The sequence below is a fragment of the Chelonia mydas genome, chromosome 8, assembly GCF_015237465.2.
Source record: "Chelonia mydas isolate rCheMyd1 chromosome 8, rCheMyd1.pri.v2, whole genome shotgun sequence".
Classification (NCBI taxonomy): domain Eukaryota; kingdom Metazoa; phylum Chordata; order Testudines; family Cheloniidae; genus Chelonia; species Chelonia mydas.
In genome coordinates this window covers 36,748,535-36,766,500 of record NC_057854.1, presented here as the reverse complement: position 1 = coordinate 36,766,500, position 17,966 = coordinate 36,748,535, and the positions used below count along the sequence as shown (strand labels likewise).

Below are 17,966 nucleotides of genomic sequence, written 5' to 3'. Positions count from 1 at the left end.
AAATGACTTTGTCCTCTTTATTATCCCACAATAGTCCATTTGGTGTTGATAGACCTTTCCTGTTGGGCAGGACATAACACCTTCTGTTGGAGACCAACACTTCACACTACTTAATATCTCCTTCCTGTCTGGTGATTTACAGTCACAGAGGCTCACAATGCACTCGCTGAAATATTACCTTACAATATGGGATACAGAGGTGGTAAGTGAGATTAATGCATGCAGCAACTCACACACATTCAATCAAGTCTAAACACGTTCTTATTATTCTAATACCTATTTTAACAATACTAACACAGAGATGAGTCAGACTGATTCCAGCTATGTAGTTGTCAGTGTTCAGTTTAGACAGGGGGACCTTGGCGTGAGCTGGCACCTGGTCTGCCATCATCACAGTTCCCATTATTCAGTGTACAATTATGGGAAAGAAGTTGAAAATAAGAGTTGATAGAGTTGATTGGGAAGGGTAGAGTGTCCTATACTTAAGATATTCACAATATACTGTCATGTTCTGGGGAACAGTTCTGACCAGTGAGGGATTGTGTCACTTTCTGCCTTGTTGAAAGGCAGTTTGGTAAGGAAACTACCTTGAACAAAGGTTGTACCTTGTTTTGTTAAGTCTTAATCTCTAGAAGGCACTTTTCACTTCTATTTCCAAGGAACCCTTTGTGACATTATCTGATTAGAATATGACCATATAGATAATTGTTGCAACCACTGTTATATATTTTCAGCAAATATTGTACAAAGATTGTCAAGTGATGTGTCTATGAAAAGGTTATGCTTTGCTGATTATGATTATACTATCTGTATGCATGTATCATTTTTGTATGTGAAGTTATAGGTATTGGACTATCCACTAGCTTTATGGGGATTGTCTGCCCCATTCTTTGCAGTTCACCCTAATTGAGTGACCATAGCTATCCCCCCGGGACACCAGTCACAGCCAGATATGCCATGCAAGATATCTGCAAAAATGTTATAATTTGCCAGATATGATAATCTTGTTTATATGTCCGTATCACCTTTGCACTATGAGTTATAGATATGTATGTCTGCATTTCAAACTTGTGCTATGCTTGTGGGTGACGCCCCCAGACAGTTTTGCATCAGCCGTGCCTAGCCTGCTTGATGGCCCATTAAGGACCATCAGCTATACAAATGACCCATTGAGAGAAGACAGATACACCTTAACAACTCAGCAAGGCATGCAGAGACATGCCCATGGGCAGAACTCTAACGTTTCCAAGCCATGTGCTGGGCAGCTTGTGTCTGAAACAAAGGAAGCACAGGCAGCATGGCAAAAGATTATAAAGGGCAGCTGCATCTTCTCCATTTTGTCTTCAGTCCTGCTTCTTATCTCTGGAGGAACTTTGCTACAAACTGAAGCTCTGAACAAAGGACTGAATGACCCATCCCAGCTGTGGATGTACTCCAGAGACTTGACTTCAGACAGCAGTTTATTCCATCACTGCTACAAGTCTGAACCAAGAACTTGCCATTACTGTCTGTAATTGATTCCGTTACCCAATTTTAACTCTCACCTTTCTTTCTTTCTTTTTATGAATAAACCTTTAGATTTTAGATACTAATGGATTGGCACCAGTAGCGTGATTTTTGGGTAAAATCTAAGTTATATATTGACCTGGGTGTGTGGCTGGTCCTTTGCGATCAGAAGAACCTATTATTTGATGAGACCGGTTGTAATGAACCACTCACCTCCGAATCCATTGGTTTTGGTAGTGATATAAGAACTGGACTGCCTGAGGAAACTCCCTTTATGTTTTCTTGTTAGCCTATGTGTTGAAACAAGAGTTTACTTTTGTGGCTGGTTTCGTATATCTTATAAAAGAATAACCACCAGTTTTGGGTTGTGTTTGCCCTGTTTCTCAGCAGTTTGTCCTGAATTTGGCATTCTGAGTTATAACCCACTAAGGCACGGTTGCAAACAGTTCAAGAAGGTGTTTCACCCATGAGTCCATTGAACACCTGAGGGACTGCCCTAAACTGAAAGAAGCTAAGTCCACATACAGTACAGCCCAAGTTAATGCAACTGTATTTAACACAGGATCCGAAGAGGTACCCGCAGGTCCTCTGATTAATTTTGTGAGCTCTGACCTGTTGGAGATGGGCATGGGATTTATTAAACCTGCCAGGGTGAATGGTAAAGAATACATGCGAAAGAGAGATACTGGGACTTAAATTTCTCTAGCCAGACGAAGTATGGGTTAACAGGCAGACCTGCCCCCCGGGGAGCATGCAGAACTCCTAGCATTGGGACAATTCAAAATCAATATGCCTTTGGCTAGAATAACTCCACCCTGGACAAAGGAATGTGGTTCTGCCACTTGGAAGGTATTTCCAAGGTACATTAAGAGACAAGGGGAATGTAAATTACATAGGAACGTCAAGAGGGGAAGGAGATTGCAGGAAACAGATTGATTTGCATTTTAACAAACAAGCAGGGGAAGAAACCATCGTGGAACTTCTGTCACCTTCCTCCTGGCTTGAATGAACTTACTTTAGGGAAGAAGAATCCATTTCAAAGTCTCAGAGGACTAAAAAAAGGGTGGGACAGAAAACCACAAGTGATCTTTCACCTAAGAAGACAATTGAACCAAGTACTCTGGACTTTGTGGGAGAGCTTGACGGGGGTGCGGGGTGGTCAGCCATCTTGCTGGGAGGTAGATTGGTAAAGAAACTACCTTGAACAAAGGTTCTAGCTTGTATTGTTAAGCCTTAGCCTCCTAGAAAGGGCTTTTCACTTGTATTTGCTTGTAACCAGTTCTAACTCTCCTTCTACTTGAACTCACTTAAAATCCTATCTTCTTTTTGTTAATAAACTTGATTTACTTTTCATCAAACCAAGCCAGAACTGTGTTTGATTTAAAGTGAACGTTAACGCCAGTTAATGTGGTAATGCTCGGCATTGTATCTTCATAAGGAACAAAAGAACCTTAATATCTCTCTGATGATCCAGGAGAGGGCTCCACTTTGCAGATACCACAGTTTTGGGAAAATTCAGAACTCTGATGCATTGGGGTCATCTTGCCAGGTGTAACCATGCTGGGGCTGCTGTGTTGTAGGCAGGCTGTAGGGAACAGAAAACTGAAACAGGGCTTAATATACAGACACTGAGTGCATGTTTTTATGCTGGCTAGAAACATCCAGTCAAGAGCACTACAGCAGCAGAGCATTTTGAAGCACTCGAGATTACAAGGCAGGCAGTGACAAAACCCCTCATTGGTTTGGATTGCACCCCTGAACTTGGCACATGCCCACTAAGTCTTATAGGGAATTAAGTCCATGTAATGGAGTTCTTGCTTCTTGATTGTATTACTTTCCGCAGCAATCAGGTTTCTGTAAACCATCTAATTTCATATGAGGTTGTAAGACTGTAGCTTCTTCCTGGAGTTTCTTTGTTTTTCCTTAACATTCTTCATAGGCCACGAAACCACCCCTTTATGACCACAAAATTATATGCCAAACTGTAAAATTTGAATATGAAGATTTCATTTCTAGAACCTGCTCTGAATCTGGCAAAAATTAATAGTGACCAAAAACAATTAATAATAAAACATCTAAAACACTTTCTCTCTGAAGATCTCAAAGCCCTTTATAAATGTTACGTGACTGAAACCTCACAGCTCCCTTATGAAATAAGGCAATATCAGTAGCCTCGCTTTACACTGAAGCACAGAGTGATTTTTTATTATTATTTTACCTAAGATCATGTGGCTGGAATCTGGATAGAAGTCAGGTCTCCGGAGTTCGAAGCCTGCTTTCCTTAATTGCAAGATCATGCTTCACCTGGAAGATTACCTCCTGGCCACTGTTAGTGGCCCCTATGAATCAGTGACTTGGTGATCTCCGTCCATTTCCGAACAGATAAGTATCCTCTACATCCCCAAAACCAGCTGTAGAATTGGCACTGGTTAGCCCACAGCTGGCAGACTCGGCAGAGAAGACAATGACTGACCCAATTCATTTCCACTAAGCGTTAGTGCTAAAGCCTAATTATGACAATTTAACGTCAACGTTGTTAAAAAATCATTGCTGATCAATCATGGGAGAAAGCGGGAAGATCAAGTGATGAAACTCTGCCCCGTCTAACTGTGGGCGTCCTCTCATTTGGGGCTCACCACCAGGTGGAATGTGGGTTGTGGTTGGAGCTTGGGAGGAGAGTACCTGATTACCCTCGCTCCCCTTCCCTCCCCCCCCAGTCTGACTTCTGTGTTTGAGAAAGTTGCACTGACGCTGCCCAAGCTCTGCAGCTAGCCAGGGAACTTCAGTAGAAAGAAAGAAAGAAAGAAAGAAAGAAAGAAAGAAAGAAAGAAAGAAAGAAAGAAAGAAAGAAAGAAAGAAAGAAAGAAAGAGCGGTTGGAGAGGGGAGGATATTTCCATAGCAAATCTGACACATCTGCTTCCAGACACCTACGTCCTTGAGTTTGGCACATATCCAGGGACAGGTGCCAGTCTTCCTGCTAGTCCAGATGCCAGCTGTGGGTGGCGAGTATCTCAGGAAAAGCTTAACTGAATAGTAGAAACAACGCAAAGGAAACTAATAGGTCATTATATTTAGCTTGCAGCTTTCAGGCAGAAGGATACTGAAGTGCTTTCCTCTGAGAGTGGTTGGCATCCCCGGGTCTAGCACAGCTGAACGGGCTAGACCCGTTATTGTAGGATCGGCGCCTGGGCAGGTGAGCAAATGCGACTTTCTGCAACCTTTGCGGCACCCTAACCCTGAGAGGGGCAAGGAGATACCTTGGTAACCTGTGCCACTTAGAACAGCCTCGTGGGGTTGTTCTGCCAGCTGGGGATCTCCAGGACCTGCAGCTGCTCCAGCCACGCCTCCTTTCTCCCCAGGGCCCGAAGAGGGGTCGCGGAGAATGGCTAGTCCACCTACTTGTTCCCCCAACGCTGACGGAATCCTCAGGGAGCTGGTGAAACAAGCTTGAGGGCCCCCAATTTACCACTGAAGTGGTTCAAAGGGGCCAAGAGTCCGGCGAAGTATGTACAAGGATACTTCAGACATCGCTGAAAGGAAGCCGTACAGGTGGGGAATGCAATAGTGCACACAGAAGAGATTTTAAAAGGAAAGCAAGGGATATAACTTCTTCCGTGGAAAAGACAAGATTAAGCATTTTAATATTGCTAGCACGCAATATGGTAATTGCGGCAAGTTACAGAGCTTTAAAAGATCTCCAGCAAGCTTTGGCCAAGTCTCTGTTCAGAGGCGATGATAACATTCTGCCCAATGAAAGGTGAAAAACAAAACCATCAGAGAAACCGTTGTCAGTGTGGCTGCTGTTTGTTGCCCATCAGAAAAGCCATGGAGCTGTCTGAGCTATTAAAATACAATTTTATTGATATAAAGCAAACACTGTGAAACAAACACTACTTGTTGAAAGGGAATTTCTCATGCACTGCATGTATTGTTCGAAATTAGCTGTAATTCAAAAGCCTAGCAATCTTCCTTCTGTGACTCTGGCACACTTCTCCACACGGTTTCCATGCCCACAGACCAAGAGTAGCTCTCCAGGAAAATTGTTCCTCTGCGTTATTTTAAATAGGTCTGTCAGTTCAAATCTGTTAACAAAGAGAAGATTCAGATTCAGAGACCTTTGGGCTCTTGGGGGCTAGTCCCAAGCAAGCCAAAACTAGAATCACCGGATCTGAGCTGTGTCCCCACTTCCACCTGCGTAGCAAATTTGAACGAGCTTGGACTTTCTCCGTGGTGATGGACAATCATCTTCGGTTGAGTTTCTCAAAGGAAATATACTCTTCGGACTCTAGGATAAGTACAACTAACACAGGAGTTTGTAGGAGGTGGGCAGACCTGTTTTTTGATTTGGGATTCTGCCTGATTGTGTGTTTAATGCCTTAAAAAGCAACGTGGGGTGGAGTGAAAACTTCTCTTTGATCTGCCAGGGCAGCTAGAGCAGTGATGTGCTTGTGTGCAGGAGATCATCACCCCATCTAAAGAAGGGTCCCAGCCTACTGCTCATTAGTCAAAAGGGGGAGCTTATTTTTTACACTTCCATAGAGGAAAAAAACAAGACTGGGCTCTGGGGAAGGAAATCTCGCTGAGATCCACCCCACAGTCATCACCAAGGGGGCTGTTATTGGTGGAAAGGACAGCAGAGCCTTCCCCTAAATGTAGAGGATTCCAGGGGCTTGCAGGAGGCCAACGCCATCCACGTAGAAGATTGAGCCCCTGTACGATGTCTGACCCCTATGCGGGGTCTCCGGCTACATGGCAACTTGGTTTCATTAAGACCCCGGTACCATAACCAGTGTCTCTGCCTTCAGAACTCCTGAGATTCCTGAGGGAGGCTAAGTAGAAAAGATGATCTAGCCCCACTCTGTGCGTCCCCCGGCTGCCCAGTCTCCACCCCCCTTTCACATCACAGACCACAAAGAGGAGGAAGTGTGGGTCCCTTCCACGCCTGGGAACTCGAGACTTTCCCATAAATTCTCTCTTTAAGAACTCTTAGATCCTGGAAACTTTCAGTTATAATTTTAATAATAAAAACCAGCCTTACCAGATGAGATTTGCGTTTCAGACGAGCGGATCAAAAATTACAGCACCTGGCAGTTGTTTAGTTATGTGTTTTAACTGTCAGTGAGGCCAGAAACAATTGGCTGGTTTCAGCATGCTGTGCCCTGCCTTCATGTCTCCCCTGTGACAGATCTGAGATCCAGGTCTAATAAATTATTATTCCATAATTCCTTAATTCATGGAAAGAGAGTTCTCCCGCAGGTACTATATATGTTTGCTTTAACCCGAGTAGCTCTCCCAGCCCTCTTGATTTTAACATGGCATTTTGCAGCTATTCCAGTGCATTAAACAGTCAGAAACATACACGTGTACTTGATACATTCACACAGCCGCACGAGGAAAGAAGTTACAATAGTTACAAAATTGAGCTTGCTAAAGGCTTCTTGAAATGCGCGAGACATGGCCGAGGGCTACTCGGACTTTCGGCCCCCAGAATAAATCGGCATGGGGATGTGCTTAACACAAGGCAAATCCTTTCTGTAATCCTCTCACCCACTACTAAACGGCCATGTACCCACTAATACACAGACCAGCTACCGCCCCTGCAGAATGACATGGGAAGAATCTTAATATCGTTCGTCCAATCTCCCATTTCATTCCTTCTCTCGGTTCAAGTGCTGCAAATCCATCTCCCTTTCTGTTCAGCTGCAGGCCGGAGACTGGACTTGGTTAAATTACAACAATAGGTACCTAGGCTGCAGGCAATGCATCGCACAGTTCAGCCGATTAGCAAGGAGGGCACTTCCTACAGAAGGACCCACTGCTTCTTGCACTTTATGAAAGCTGCAGTCTGGAAAAGGCAACTGTCCCCATCTCAGCTTCACCAGGAACACGGACAGAGCTGCCCTGGCCCGGCGCTCTCCTCCGGGAGCCATTATTTTAAGTCATTGTTGATAATCATGCTATCGCCTATGTCGCAATAGGTGGCCATTTTCTTCCTCTTCCCAAAAGTGGAGAAGCTGTTCTTGTCCTCCGGATCCAGGCAGTGGGGCCCCTCCTTGTTTGCCAGCATGGTTGGGGTCCCTGGTATATAAACGTTGTGCTGGTAATCCAGAGGTGGGATGTGCGGCGGGTACAGGGGGCCGTACCTGGGGGTCCAAATGCTGTTGGGGGCCCCGGATGCCTTCTGGAATTCTGGAGAAAGCAAACGTTAGCTAGCGCCGGGAAAAGCTTCTGGGGACCAGAGAGGATCAGTCAGCCAAATACACACACACACACACACATCCAGTGCCTCTTAATCGGCCTTTAACAAGCCTGGGGTAGGAAGAAATGAATCCGTTCTAGGGGCTGGGCTGCAGGCCGGTGCCGCCGGACTACCGCTCTACATCCCTAGTTCTGCTCCCTACAGCTGTTGTGGCTGGTACATAGAAAGGTTCCTCTCACTACCATGGTGCGTTTCCAACATCCCAGTGCTCCCACCACCGCTCCCCACGCCCATTCCTGGCGGTGCACTGGCCTCGGGTGAGGCTAGGGTTTGGAGCAGCCCGGGCTCCGATGAGGGATAAAGCACCTACAGCGCTGGTGGGGAATGAAAGGCTCAGGTATGGCCTTAGGCTGGAAGCCTGGTTCGGTTCCCCCAGCCATTTTGGGAGTTGCCGGGTTAGACTTTAGGCGTGTGATGTTCTGCACCACCCAACACTAACCAGAGACTGGAGTGACTAGGGTACGCAGCCTGTCGTGCTCTTTCTGGACTCCTCTGCGGACTCCCCCTACGTCCTCCAGACTCTGCGAACTAAAGAGAACCAGCAAGACAACAAAGACTCCATGAAGACTTCACTCATATTCAGGTCAGCAATAACCCTCCCTCCCACTTTACCCCATGCCCTCTAAGTATTGGATTCTGGTACCTTTTCAGGGCTGATCGCTGGGTTTTTGTAGGCAGCCAGTCCACATTGGGCTGTTTGATCTGTAAAACACAGGAAATATACAACATTAGACCCATGGAATTTCCATCTTTAGGGCGCATGGATTTGCCATACCCATCATCTCACCCCAAAGAAGCGTTGAGTGCTTAATGCTCACTGCAAAGGGAATCGAATGAATTAGGTTAGATCCTTTTGGCTCAGGTTGTGTTGGTCTGAGCTAGATGAACTCTGCCTGCTTTTCGGGCGAATTGAGAAGCCACTGAAGGCCCAGGTTCCATGTGGTCAGGGGATGAATTAGCTACACTGCGAAAGAGGTGGGAAATGATCTCTAGAGCAAGAGAAATGAGATGCCTTCTAGGTATATCTCCTAGGGTGGTGTGAAACTGATCACTCGACAGAATCTCCAGCTCTGATAAAAAAAAAAATCACCTCCAAGAACCCATACACCTGACTCTACGCGGGGAGTGAAAAGTGCAAGGCAGAGACACATGGCAAATGGCAGGGCAATGCTGCCCTATTCTCCTTGTTCCGGGAGAGGAATATCTACCTTTCCCACTGAAAGCTAAAGCTGTCACTCCGCATCCAGTTATTGATCTGCTTTCGGATCTCATTCAGATTACAATATTTAATTACTGTCCCTGCCAAAGCGCAGGAACAAAGCTGCTGCTTGCTTGTATGATTTCTGCGTTTAGAACAACTAACAAAGGGAGCTGTCTTATCTTTTATGTTTCACCAGTGAAGCAACAAGCCTTCTGCTTCCAGAAATCCATTGAAAACCCTCTCTGGCCCGCACTCTAACCCACTTCAGTTGCTCTCTGTAAATACGTTGCCGGTCTAAATAATCTGCTTGTTCTTCTAATCCGTCTCCTTCAAAGAATAGGAGGTGATGGAACATCAGATACAAACCTGAATGGAGAAGCAAGCAGGGCTTTCAAAGAGGCTCATTTGTATTCTGTTTTCTCGGTCAGACTCCAACTTGGCTGTAGCCAGAGCGGTTTTTTAATCTCAGTGTCAGACTCCCTGGATTGTGAAATGGAAGCTGTAGCTGATTTGGCTTGCGTTAAAAAAACACAATTATTTCACTATTGTTCCACAGGTTTATTTAATATTCCTGCCTCGCTGTCATTTAGTCAGACGTTGGAAGGCTGCGGTTCCGGTCCTGTCAATGATTTCTCAGCCAACTGGGTGCAGTTGATCCTGGTAATTGACCTGGTGTGAGTTCAAAAGCGAGTCCGAATCAGGGAAGCCGTTTCTGAGGATATAGGGGTAAAAACTTAGATGTCGTAGAGGTGACAGTAACTGAAAAGGCAGATTAGTGGGCCTCCAAATTCCAGGTTTCCCTGCCTTGGGAGGCAGCATGAGGGGTGGGAAATGTATTAGGGGTGAGCTCTGGACATATCTCCTTCCGCCCTCCGCCCGCCCTCGCTCCAGAAAACAGGCAAGAGAAAGAAGCCAGTGGAGTTACGGCGGCGGGAGTGAGGTAAGAATCAGGCCAATTACTCGGTTCCGAAAGCAATGCGCCTCTGAAGCCAACTAGCCCGTGGTAGTAACCAAAGTAACTGTTCGGACCTAACTGAGCCCTCTAGTGTTCTGCTGACACTTGGTAACCTAGGTTTGATAACAACTTGCTTTGCCCCTTAACAGAGCCATCCATCAGCTCTCAAAGCGCCCCTCAGACATCCAAGAATTAAACCTCACTGCACCTCTGTGAGGTAATACTATCTCCATTTTACAGAGGGGAAACTGAGGCACAGAGACACAGGAAATCTCTGACAGAGCCGAAAGCGAAGCCTTCCAGACTTGTCTCCCCCCACTAGATCACGCCTCCTTTCTTCTCCCTCTTGCCCCCATACCAGTTTTCACACCTTAATTCCCAACCCCCGTCTGTAAATCTGGATCCATTCTTCCATTACAGATTTTTTTTCTCTTAATATTTGTAAACATTTTTCATTATTATTAGTTAGTTAGTTTCGATTGAGGTGGCTTAGTCTGCTATCTCCCTACACCCGCCTGAGGCGGAAAGGCGTGGAAATCAGCTGTGTGCGGAATGTCACTAGAGGGAGTTTGTAACTGACTGGAGGAAAATCGCATTAACATATTAGACAACTGTGTCCAATGATCCAAGGGAAAATGTAAAAAGAAAACCTGTCTACAGAATGTCTTGTGCTTATTTTAAAAAGGGATATTTTGTTAAAGTAAAATGTTTGTAAGTGGATTAGACTTCTCATCCCCATCCATCCCCAGTAATCGCGTTATTGAAAGAGTATTTCATCTAAACAATTAGACGTTATTCATTTAAATACCTAACGAATGTTGACATAAAAATCTCTTTAAATCGTTTTTTCTCTCCGAGCGCAGAGTCTGGGCTTTTGCACCATCTAGTGATCAGTTCACCGAAATGTCAGGCATTTGTCTTCTGCAAAGTGCTCTTCCGCTTCAGCATTCCAGCTCACATTTCAGGATTAATTCTAAGAGATGCCAGGAGAAAAGTGGTGTCCTTAGGAAATGGGGTAATGGCGAAGTATCTCAGTTACAAAGGCAAGGAGATGCCCCTGAAAGAACCAAACAAGATACCAGGTCTCAAGTGTAAGGACTGGAGAGGCAATCCTGCAGCATGACACCCTTCGCTCCCTTCGTTAGTCTGGGAAGGATTTTCATCACCACATGAAACCTCCCCCGCCCTCCAACAAAGCCACTTAGGGCGATTTATAAATAATAATAAAACCCGGAAAGGATCATCACTAGTAGGAAAGCACTGGGTGCGGGTACTGATGCAGCACTGGGCAGCGACTGCATCTGAATCTGCTTGAGCCGGGTGTATCTGCCTGAATTTCTTATTGAGACAAAGGAGCTGAAAAGCCCCATGGGCCACTCGAGCGCCTGAGTAATTCGTGCCGCGTGTAATATGTGAGGAGGGGATATACGGAACAGAGAGTGAAATTTCAAGAGGCTTAACCCACCGCTTGCTTTGCTGCCCCGGTGTAAGGTCTGGCTCTCTTGAAGGAAGGCTACGGGGCAGTGCAGCCGCGATCGGAGGCTAAGCGAGAGCCCTCAAAAGGGGACAGTTATCTCCTGAGACAGCCCTTGGCTTTCTGGGCACGGTCCCTATTTCAGTCTTAATAGGAGCTGGGCTGCTGCTTCTGAGCGCTTTCTGCTACTTCCCCTAATTTAAAATGAGCCTGACGTTCCCCAAATCATTAACTGGAATGAGTAAGGAGAGTGCTGGAGAATTCCCTGCTGTATGACGGGTACTAATTCTGACACTGCCACTTGATCAAAGGGTCGGGTAATTATCTTTAAAAAGTTGTGCCTGAATGAAAGGATTTCTCCCAGCTCAGATTCGTTTCCAGGAGGCGGGGGAGGGAGAGAAGAAGGGGGAAAGCCGGGCTAACTCTTGAAGGGGTGTCTCATGGCTCTGTCTCCCCTTGCGCCTCACTGAGCCCCACCGCCTGCACTGCAGCGCAGGGTTACCTGGCTGGCGGCACTGACGGTGTTATTGGCCTCTCGGGCCTTCCTGCCCGGCCCTGGTAAGTCCTCGGCGGCTTTCTCGTTGTTCCTCGGGGGACTCGGGCTGTAGGGCTTTAGAAACATGAAGTCGCTCTTGGCGGACTCCGGGGTCAGGCAGACTTTGTAGCAGTAGCCTGGAGGGCCGCTGCCTGCCACGTCCAGGCAGTTGGTGGGCACTTTGTTGCCCGAGGAGAGCTGGGGCTTGATGTTGGAATTTTTGAAGACCTTGGCCGAGGCCCTGGCCCTCACGCAGCAGCAGGCGGGGAGGGAGCAGCCATAGCCATGCAGGGAGTGCCGGTCCTTGTGGCACTTGATGGCCGTGAGGATGATGATGGCCACCAGAAAGGTGAAAGACACGGAGCCCAGTGAGACGATGAGGTAGAGGGTGAGCGTGGAGGAGGAGAGTTCGGGGTTCAGGGAGAGCTCGTTGAAATCGGACAGGGTCTCGGGCATGCTCTCCACCACGGACAGCAGCAGGGATACAGAGGCGGAGAGCGGCGGCTGCCCGTTGTCCCGCACCTGGATGACCAAGCGCTGCCTGGTGGCATCTTTGTCCAGGAAGGCTCGGATGGTGCGGAGCTCGCCCGTGTACAGGGCCAGGCTGAAGAGGCTGGGGTCAGTGGCCTGAAGGATCTGGTAGGAGAGCCTGGAATTCTGCCCAGAGTCCGCGTCTACGGCCGACACCTTTCCCACCAGGTAGCCGGGGTCGGCTGAGCGGGGCACCACCTCTGTGGCAAGCGAGCCGTTGCGGGGCACGGGCGAGACGATGACCGGCGCGTTGTCATTCTGGTCCAGGATGAAGACGTTGACGGTGACATTGCTGCTGAGCGGGGGGAAGCCCGCGTCCTGCGCCTGCACCTGCACCTGGAAGTTGCGGATCTGTTCGTAGTCCAGCGAGCGCAGCGCGTACATGTGCCCGCTATCCGAGTTGATGGAGACGTAGGTGGCCACGGGCATGCCCTGGATGTGCCCCTCGACGATGGAGTAGGACAGATAGGCGTTCTGCCGGCAGTCGGGGTCCACGGCGCTGACAGAGCAGATGGAGGCGCCCGGGGCGTTGTTCTCCAGCACATAGACGCTGTAGGAGGGCTGCAGGAAGCTGGGCGCGTTGTCATTGATGTCCGACACCTGGACGGTCAGGGTCTTCCTGGTGAGCAGCGCGGGCGAGCCCATGTCCCGCGCCGTGATGCTGAGGTTGTACTCGGGCACGGCCTCGCGGTCCAGCGCCGCGGTGGTGACCAGCGTGTAGTAGTTGCGGAAGGCGGCCTGGAGCTGGAAGGGCACGTTGCGGGGGATCTCGCAGCTCACCTGCCCGTTGTCCCCGGAGTCCCGGTCCAGCACGCTGATCACGGCGATCACGGTGCCCGGCGGCGCGTCCTCCAGCACCGGCGTGGAAACCGAGGTGAGGCTCACCTCCGGCGCGTTGTCGTTGACATCGAGCAGGTGCACCAGCACCCGGCAGTGCACGGCCACCGCCGAGGGGCCGCGGTCCTTGGCCTGCACGTAGAGCTCGTGCAGGCGCGCCCGCTCGTAGTCCAGCGGGCCGGCCAGGCGCACCTGGCCGCTGCGCGGCTCCACGCTGAAGAGCTGGCGCACCCGGGGCGGCGCGTGGCCGCTGAAGGAGTACTCGATCTCGCCGTTCGTGCCCTCGTCCAGGTCCGTGGCGTTGAGCTTGATGACCAGCGTGCCTGGCGGCGCGTCCTCGGGCAGGCTCACCCCGTACGAGGGCTGGTCGAAGGCCGGCACGTTGTCGTTGGCGTCCAGCACGGTGACGAGGATTCCGGCGGTGCCCGACCTCTCCGGGAGGCCGCCGTCCAGGGCGGTGAGCAGCAGGCGGTGGCTGCGCTGCTGCTCGCGATCCAGGGCTCGCTCCAGCACCAGCTCGGCGAACTTGCTGCCGTCGCTGCGGGTCTGCACCTCGAGCGAGAAGAAGCCGTTGGAGCTGAGCTGGTAGGTGCGCAGGGAGTTGGTGCCCACGTCCGGGTCCTGCGCGCTCTCCAGCGGGAAGCGGGCGCCGGGCAGCGCCGACTCGGTCACCTCCAGCACGTACTCCGGCCAGGGGAAGCTGGGCGCGTTGTCGTTGATGTCCAGCACCTCCACCTCCACGCGGTACAGCGCCAGCGGGCTCTCGATCACCAGCTGCAGGTGCAGCAGGCAGGCCCCGCCGGCCTCGCACACCTCCTCGCGGTCGATCTTCTCGTTGACGAAGAGGATCCCGTTCTCCAAGTTCACCTCCAGATGCTGCTTGGTGCCGGCCCGGGACACGATGCGGAACCGCCGCGTCGACAGCTTGGACACGTCCAGACCCAGGTCCTCGGCGATGTTAGCCACGAAGGCGCCGTGCTCCAGCTCCTCCGGGACCGAGTAGCGCAGCTGGCCGGACGCCGGCTCCAGGCAAGAAGTCACCAGGAGCAGCAGCATCTGCCGGCTCCAAGTCCAGCCGCTGCCCCAGACTCCAGCCCCCATAGCGCCGGGGCCCCTGCTCCGGCAGCGCCTCCAGGGATAAGGCTCACCCGAGACCACCCGTGCCATCCAGTGGGAGCCTGCGTCGGAAGCGAAGGGTGCGGTGGCTCGCCCGGACCTGAGAGAGCCGCCGTTGCTGCTTTGCCGCTCCCCCACTTGCGTTTGTCCAACACTTGGACTTCCAACTACTTTCGGGCTCAGAGACTGAGCAGCGGAGGGAGGACCCGCCTCGCATTTCAGCACCGCATTGGTGGACAGAGGAGTCGAAAGCCGGAGCTGTAATTACTGCCGGAATGGTTAACCCTTTGCTGACCAGGGCGAGGGGAGAGAGGCAGGGAGGGAGGAGAGAGCGCGATGTGTTCATGCTAATACCCGGGAGACTGCAATCATTTCCATACAGGAAAAGGTCAGGTATCTTCCCAGCGTGGCACGGAACTGCCTGACTGAGACGGATTCCGCCCCAGCGACTTTATTGCAAAGAAAAAACCTGTTTGAACGGAAAGAACACGACTCCCATTAAATCTGAGCACACCGCCCACTAGCGCCCACCCCCGCGGGGACCCATTGCCTGGCCTTCGCCTCTCGGCCCGGAGAGAGGAAGTTTATGTTACTGGGCGACAGCGTCTCGAGCCCTGAGCAGATGAATATGGGGCTAGTAATATTTTCCCACAGATGTTTTCTTCATCCTCGTGGTAGATTAAAAAGCCCGAAACACACCGAAAACCAAATCCTCCGTATGAATATCCTGACATCAGCCTCTATGCATGGATTTAACCTTTAACAGATGGTTAAGCTCCCACAGAATTGATTACATTTTACTGCACACCGTTTTCCTTGTAATGCTGAGTTTTTTAATTACCAGAGAAGGGGATTACATCCCAGACAGCCGGCTCAAGGCTGATTCCATCAGCCCAGAGACATGGAGAAAGGCCCCCCTTCTGCTTCCCCAACACCCTGCCCACTTCGAGCCTGCAGGATTTCCAAAGAGTCCCTAATCCAGCGGAGTCCCCCGCTGTGAGAGCAGGGACGGCGGAAAGCGCCCGAAGGGGGCTCCGTGTGGCTGGCCGTTCCACAGATTTTACATTCACCTTTCTTCAGCAGCGCACACACCTGCAGTGCGGGCTGAGGCTCCAGCCAGCGCCTGCCGGTGGGAGGCTGAGGCCAACTTTCTGCTTGTTAATTTCGCCCTTAAACCTCCTCATTTGCATCCTTTGCTGAGGTGTCTCAGCCGCCCCTCCCGAAGGGAGGGCAGCCGGGTTGGGGATGTCTGGGGCAGGGGTCCGCGTAACGAGAGGGCTTCTCACACCCTGGCCACATTTCTGATCCCCCTAAATGTGAGCAGCAAGCCCAGCTGTGATGGCGATTCCCAACAGAACTCATTTTATTTGAAACACGTCCTGTTTTTCTCCCTGAGGCACCCAATTAAGATTTCTCCATTGGATTATCCGGCGCTCACTTAAACATTTTCTTCAGAAACCTCCATATATGATACTGGCTTTTATTGGCCAGGAAACTACTCGCTTATCCTCTTCCTAGTTGAGAAGGATGGAAACTGCCAGCGACTTCTCCAGGCTTTAATTAGGTGATATTGTGTAGTCGCGGGAAGCCCCCTAGTGGCAGATCCTTCCAGATGACTTGATTAAAGGGGATAATCTGTTAATCGATTTAAGGGATTGGGAGAGGCGCAGATCTCAGAGGAGATTTATTTCTGCGGTGATGTTTTACGAAACGCAGCTCGGTGCGGGCGCTTCCCCCCTTTGTCTGTTGCTCAGGCTTTGTGCTGAATAATCGGGACGGGAGATGTCTGCTGTCTCTATGAAATTACCAGATCCCCAGCTCCCACGCTCGGTGCTCCCCTCCAACCAGCCAACCCAAGTACAAACCAGGCCGCCCCGCTGTGAAGGAGCTGGGCGGGATCAGGGAGGGGATTCAGGGGAGTGGTGGTGCTCTGGGTCCAGAGCAGGAGGGGAGGAGGTATGTGGGATACCAAAGGTGGGGTGGGACCGGAGGGGGGGTCGGTGACGGGACGGGGTGTGAAGTAATGCGGCACAGAGGGAGGTTTCCGACGGAGCAGTGGGGAGGCCTGGGAGGCTAGCGGTGGCGGCTGGAAGGGTCAGTGGGGACGGGGCGGGGGCTGCGTATGTGCTCAGTGGTGGTCCAGTGGGAGGCCCGGGAAGTCCCGGTGGAGCACTGGGGAGCGAGAGGGGGATGGGCAGTCAGTATCTCCTGGAGGCTGAGTATCTCCTGACACTTGTGGCACGGGGTAAGCTCCGGGTGTCCGGGACGCTGCAGTAGGCGTGCTAGGACCGGCGGCAGGGCGAGGAGTGTCTGGAGGGGAGGCATAGGGGCAGCTAGCGGGATGAGAAGTTCCACAGCTCTGGAGACGGTCCTGGTGGGGAGCTGGGGGGCTCCGCAGGGGCGCAGCACAGGCCCCCTTGGTATAGTGGTGCAGCAAAAGCCCGAGGGGACTGATGGGACCGGTACAGCGCGGGGCAGTTGCTGTCCTGGCGAGGCTAGGTGTGTGACTCACAGCTCAGCGCCAGGCTGGGGAGCTTGGGGCGGACTGACTAGGGGAACCAGGGGGAAGGGTCCGTCGCTAGCGGGGGGAAGCAGGTGGATCAGGGAGATGCCGACTCTCAGGTCCCTCTCCCTATAATCCCATTGCAGCTGTATGATGCAGGGAGCCCCACAAACCAGCTTGAAACCAAAAGCTTCCCGACGCCTTGTGCCAGGATGCTCTCAATGTGAAGATCCCCAACACAAAGAGGTTTCCCTTGGCACCAGCATCTCCGATAACGGCTGCCAGGGCGCTGCTCAACACGAGGCCGGAATACAGGCTCCAGAGTGGGTCCCCAGTCTCACTTGTACCATCACTATGTCCCCCCCGCCCCGCCCGTGAGCGAGCAAAGCCTCCCTGGACTCAGGGTTTCCAGACTTCCCTCCCCACCGCCTCACGAGGTCCCTAAAATAGGCCGTTGTAGCTTCCCTCTTATGTAGAACAGGGTAAGGCGACTCTCCAGCACTCACACCTAATTAGAGTTAAAAGGAATCACCTGCCGTAGCACCTTCCCTAGAGGAGCAGGAAAGCACTCAACAGTGCTCCCAGCTCACACTGGAGCCGTTCTCCCGCTCGCCTGGCCCCAGAGAAGGGCCCAACACGGCCGGCACCTGTCCCTAGTTTGCCAGCTGAACAAGGCACCAGCCCCAGGACCTCCCCGCCTACCAGTCAAGGATCCTTTACAATCCCAACTACGTCAAGCCAACAAATCCTTCTACCGTTTAATCGGCAACTCTCACTATTTCCCACTCAGTGCATCGCTCACTCCAGCTCGCCATGACCACAACCCCGGCCTTCTCCATTCGCCATCCCAGCCTTTCCCGTTGGCCCACCAGGAGCCTGGGGTTGCCACTCTCCAGAGTACCATATTCCAGGAAGCAACGGGAGAACAGTGGCAGAATCGGGTCCTTACTCAAGTATTTCGTGCTTGGGCCGGTGATGTTATTGGGGTTGAATTCTACTCTACAAACACGGCCCCGGGAATGGTCACGTCTACACACGTCTCCAACCT

At 51.1% G+C, this 17,966-nt stretch overlaps 1 protein-coding gene across 1 annotated transcript; it reads right to left on the bottom strand.

Annotated features, from left to right (window-relative positions):
- Positions 1 to 1,837: 1,837 nt before the first annotated feature.
- LOC102930934 (protocadherin-10) lies at positions 1,838 to 14,643 on the bottom strand. Its single transcript, XM_027822704.3, has 4 exons — positions 11,899 to 14,643; positions 8,410 to 8,468; positions 8,206 to 8,294; positions 1,838 to 7,696 (listed from the first exon to the last, which is right to left on the bottom strand). The coding sequence occupies exons 1-4, from the start codon at positions 14,464 to 14,466 to the stop codon at positions 7,437 to 7,439; spliced, it is 2,976 nt and encodes a 991-aa protein (XP_027678505.2). The 5' UTR covers positions 14,467 to 14,643; the 3' UTR covers positions 1,838 to 7,436.
- Between the last annotated feature and the right edge of the window lie 3,323 nt (positions 14,644 to 17,966).